General features: G+C 33.8%; 1 protein-coding gene across 1 annotated transcript; it reads left to right on the forward strand.

Moving 5' to 3' along the window:
- Positions 1 to 3,208: 3,208 nt before the first annotated feature.
- LOC122528871 lies at positions 3,209 to 4,726 on the forward strand. Its single transcript, XM_043654475.1, has 4 exons — positions 3,209 to 3,237; positions 3,548 to 3,715; positions 4,339 to 4,410; positions 4,486 to 4,726. The coding sequence occupies exons 1-4, from the start codon at positions 3,209 to 3,211 to the stop codon at positions 4,538 to 4,540; spliced, it is 324 nt and encodes a 107-aa protein (XP_043510410.1). The 3' UTR covers positions 4,541 to 4,726.
- Positions 4,727 to 5,324: the final 598 nt, after the last annotated feature.

Here is a 5,324-nt window from a genome sequence, read left to right on the forward strand (position 1 = left end):
AGTTGGAGTGTTAAGAACAGAAATTCATTATTTCGAATTTAACGACAAAAAGAAAATCGATTCTTTTAAGAAAAGAAAGTGGAGGAGGAGAAAAAAAGAAGATTGCCGGTCGATTCTCCTAATCTTCCATTCGCAATGAATCTTTCGAAACCTTCTTTAACGTTCAATTAAAACTAATTAACCCGAGTTAACGACAAGGAAACAAATTCGACTCTTGGCTCTTTGCAAGGTAAACGAGGAGAAAAGATGACAAAAACGTGAAACGAGGATCGTTGTGGAAGCAGTAGGATGAAAGAGAAAGGAGAACAACAAACAGACACGCCGACGTTTTCTCCAATGAAGTCAGAATCAATTGGTGGAAGGCTGATGACGTATTAATTAGAGCAAACGAGAATTATCGGGCTTGCGGAAACTTTTAGCGAGCTAATTGCTGCCGTGGCCGATCGGTTCGTTACAAATTAAGTTAACGCGTGATACAGCGTCTTCACGAAACGGACCGATGAATTTCGCGATGGCCGAACAACATAAACGCGGTCTTCGGCCAGAATTTTTTTGCACGCAATAACCGACGGGGGAAAGACGAATCGTAATTACGAAAATCAACCATGACGGAGCAGCTGCCGCCTTGTTCGATTAATTGTCGTGCAACTTCCTCGAGGCTGTCCAAGACCAGCCACGGTTTCGTACCTGACATTTGATCCTCTCTGACCAGCCGTGTAACCATGCCCGTTTACTCGTTCGCTGGCTCATTCGTTTATTCGTTCAATGGTCCGTAAGAACCTGCTCTTGTGACACGTTAATCCCCCTCAAACATAGGGAAAATTGGTTTTATATTATGTATTAGCATGCTCATATGTACGAATCATCCGGAAGTTACTCCACAATCAATTCCGATGATTAACTTTTAGATTTATCTTAAAAATTTGCTGCTATCTGTGTTATCTCTTTAAAATAAATAAGTTTCTTGAAAATTGTTTGGAGTTGATCAGTTGCGATAAATTTCACTTATAATATATTTTATATATTCGCAATCGTAGTGAATTAATTGTTATCGTAATGAACGAAATCCTTGGAAGGATGATCGGCTACAAAAAGAAATGTAGGTTTAATTTTCCAATTGTTGTTTTCAAACACTAAATTGACATTCGTTAAATTAACAAAAAGTCCCGTTAACGTCACGAATCCACTTCGCCTGATAAATTTCTTATTCCTATAGCTTATTTGCTTCAGTTACTTTCTACGTATATTCCATAACGGAATCACTTCTCTTTCAATAAATCGTCTTTAATTAATCGACAGTTTTTTAAACTGGATCGTAAAAATCGAACTTTTCGATAAAAATCGCTAATTGCATTATATTTATCCGATCGAAAATGTTCTCCTCCCTGAACGCATACGAATGTATTCCAATTATTATAAAATGAACTCTTCCGGAATTCGTTCGACTCGTAATTAAGCAAAAACTATCAGAACTTCAACTTGAAGAGTTCACGAACTTTAATTAATTAACGTCGATTTATGCGAACATTATCGACTTTGGTTTTACATAAATAAAACTCAGACAGAAGAAAAACGGGCAATTTCGGGCGAAAGGGAAAAGTTACTTGTTTTATTGCGATCTGAGCCTGATTTTCTCGCACCAATTAAAATCGATAAACTGTACAAACGATAAATCTGAAGACAATTATCTCGATTGGACAATTTACGCGTAATTTCAACGAGATAACAGTGGGTACTCGGTATTTTAGCGTCGTTCAATATCGCCGGTGAAAGTGCAAGTAGTGACAAGGGTTTCTTCGAAGTGATACGAAGCGTATCTTTGTACGATCATTAGCTAGCAATGACATGGAAATTACGAGTGTAAAACGATGTTTAATTCGTATTATGGTATTTTAATAATATTACTTTTATAAGATAATAATAATGTGTCCATTGAGCACGAAAGATTACAAGATTTTATTTATCGCTAAAATATTCAATACTGCTTTCTTGTACAAGGTATAATGTTTCCTTGTGATACAAACTATAATGTAATCTTTATGTTTTCAGAACGTAATTATAGCTGTAACAAATGATATTTCGGGCTCGGAAATTTTCTCGGATAAATCATTCGTATATTAAAATTTGTATATTTAATTAATTAAACGTAGTTAATACATATACATAATTTCTACCTAATTGTAGTTGAATAAAAATTAAGTTCGTGTACGAAAACATTGTAATTTAATATCATAATTCGCATTTATTTCACATATTCGTTCTATTGGAACTCTGTTATTCATTTCTCACATTTATAAAGTGATTGATACATGAATGTATCGACAGTATTTATCGAAACATAACCTGCTATTTCCGGTCATCAAATCGCCAAAACTTCGATTCAACCTGACATCTACGTGCGGCATGTGAAATCAACTATGTATTGAATACATTTCCGGTTTATTTGTTGCGTAAAACGCGAAGATGGTGGTCCTTCAGTGTGCTCGTAATAATCCCATTTACATGATTAACCGGCTGTTGTATCGACGAGTGACGAAGATAAAGAAGTAGACGCGTTAATTATCGGAATCCTGGTTTTCCAGCTGCACGCGCGAAAAGGCAAGTGATTCAAAAGAAATCCCGTTATGTCATGACAAATTATTAGCCCGGCCGTAACACGCGTCGTTCGTTCTATAAATTATTTTATTCGCAATAAACGGGAGCACCGAGTCATGATTATCGGTCGTTTTCAGCCATCGAATCGCGTATCCGTCTTTTCACGTGCCGTTTTTGCCTTCCTTATCTCACTCCTTATCTCCATCGCGCTCTGTCTCTTTCTCTTCCACCTTTTTTTCCCCAGTTGCTCAGTTCCGTGTGAGAAGCCTTTTACTTCGATGTATTTCACCTGCTCGAAATTTATCACGAACCAGCAACTGATTTCCGGCTCTCTCGCGCCCTTCCTTTTTTTTTTTCTTTTTTTTACCGAAAGTGTAAAACATGGAAATGCTTCGAGAGACAGCATCGAGAAATTCAGATTCTTGAAAGCCATAAGTGTGTCAGACGAGATGTATGTGAATAGATATTTCACGGGGATTTGTGCCGCGTGTTCTGAAGTACCGATTGTACAAAAAGTCCAAGATTTTGTTGTGCCATCTATGATCTGGAATAGTGAATATAAAAATATATGTTATAGTTAATACAGTTGATCGAGTAAATTAAGGTTAGGAACATGGGTGAAGTGACAAGACTTTGTCACAGGTTAGAACTAAAAAGATTCTTTTTTATTATGTCTAAAATTCAAATTCACTTGAAATTCATATACAATAGTTATGAATAAGAGCATAGTGGTTTCTGATCAATTAACCGTTTATTTATCTAATTTATAGGGAATTTATTAGATGGTATTTGTTAATAATGGTTGGATTGTTAATAATTTTCATTAATTTTCATTAAACAACAATCTTTTTTAGTTGTTAATGAATTTTATTTAAACAAGCTAAGTGGTCACGTATGTACACGATTGGGTATAAAATATTCATTAGGCTTTAACAACAATTCGTCGATTTAGCGCCAGCCCAAATACCCCCACCACTATGAAATTTGCGCGGCAAAACCGCGACGCCATTTTGGTGATGGAGATTGTGGTGTTCAGACGTTTCGATTTTTTGGTGGTGCGTGACATAATATTACTAGATGTGCAATATTTATATTGTTATTCTGCTGTCTACATACAAACGTACGTGTACTAAACATTATTATTATGTTAAAATTAAATATTCTTTCAATTTCTTTTTTCTTTGATTGTGTATTTGACTGTTATTGCTTGCATTCTTTGTTTCTGTCGTAACATAGAGTTTCTAGTTAATATCTAATTAATATAATTTTAATATATAATTGATCTTGATTCTACGTTTGGTATATATTTATTTTGAAATATTAGTTTTGTAAATTATTAGTTAACGATGTGGCTATTGGTATTGGTTAATTGTTATACGAGAGGGAAAGAATGACGCCATAATGATCGGTGGTTAATTTTTCATGGAAACTTGATAATGTTTTATTTATTGTAGGCGAAAGTTTATATCGAATCATTAATAATATTTGACATGCAAATCACTTTACAATTCAAATGTACAAATCTTCCCTTATTTAAATTAAACAAATAATTTCATTAAACTGCATTTACCGCGTAAATTCTCTATAGTGGCGTCATCTCCTGCCATTTGTTAATAACTTTCCATGAAGAAGCCGCCATTCTGGTTTTGGCGCGCAACGATATCGTACCCTTACCTTAAACTTTTTAAACAATCAGTGTTGTGCCTTCAAAAATAAATAACAGTGTTTCGCGTTTTGTTAAAGGTTTTTCACAATAAATCCACTTCCTTGTGTTCTCTGTGGGGAAGATGCAGTGATGCTTCAAAAATCAAGAATGTAAGTATCTTGCTTCATATATGCTTCACATTTTTTCTGAAGATAAGTTGTAATGTGTATGATTTTTGTTTTTAGCCTTCGTTTCGTCTACGGGATTCGACGTCCAGTTCACAATTTTCTTCGCATCTAATTGTGAGTCGCATGCATTTTTATTCCTCTGGTCACCCAATCATGTCGTAGGATGAAAGGTCCGAATCGGCACGGATGACTGGTTGTACTATGTGGAATTTTTGTCGAGCATAGTGACCTCGGGTATATACCCGTGAATAGTAACATTTTCTTGTTTGTGTATTAGCTCAGGATAGGTTTTCTTACACTTCGCGTTTCTACATTCTAAATGTTGATAATGTATTTATGATTAATATAACATTGACATAATATAATTAGTTTAAAATAAATTTGTTGATTCATATATATACATACATTTGCACGAGTGAAAATATGAAATATATTGATTATAATTATTTGTAAAATCAAAATATATTCAGTAGTGGATATCCTCCGAATTCGTTGTTATGAATATTGAAATTTTAATTATTACAATACTAACAATGATTTTATCATAATATGGAATTACTTTATAATGTTATTAATCAAATTAGAAACACGAAATTTAAAATACAAGAGTATTGTAGTTCAGTTTTATCCATCCAAGAATGTATCAAATTTCACGTGTAAGAAAACACCTTGCAGCAGACAGATCTTAGAATCAAAGCAATGGTTTTGAATGTTTCTTTTGTAATTTCTAAAATCTGCTTTGATGAAAAGATCGTCTGAGAGTATTTCTATTAATATTTCACTTAGAGTTCATTATTATTCATTGAATTTTACTTGCATTGAATCTTGGTTTTTTTTTCTTCTGTAACATTTTAGTAATTCTTTCAATTATCAAAGTTAATTATAAAATAGAGTAA

This window comes from Frieseomelitta varia, unplaced genomic scaffold (genome assembly GCF_011392965.1).
Source record: "Frieseomelitta varia isolate USP_RPSP 00005682 unplaced genomic scaffold, Fvar_1.2 scaffold_130, whole genome shotgun sequence".
NCBI classification, from domain to species: Eukaryota; Metazoa; Arthropoda; class Insecta; order Hymenoptera; family Apidae; genus Frieseomelitta; species Frieseomelitta varia.

Bases quoted from the DNA above. Each gene is read 5' to 3' on its own strand.
- LOC122528871 (XM_043654475.1), top strand. From the start codon at position 3,209: ATGGGTGAAGTGACAAGACTTTGTCACAG. The intron at 3,716-4,338 runs GTACGTGTACTA...GTTTTGTTAAAG, and splicing joins TCTGCTGTCTACATACAAAC to GTTTTTCACAATAAATCCAC. The intron at 4,411-4,485 runs GTAAGTATCTTG...TTTTGTTTTTAG, and splicing joins ATGCTTCAAAAATCAAGAAT to CCTTCGTTTCGTCTACGGGA.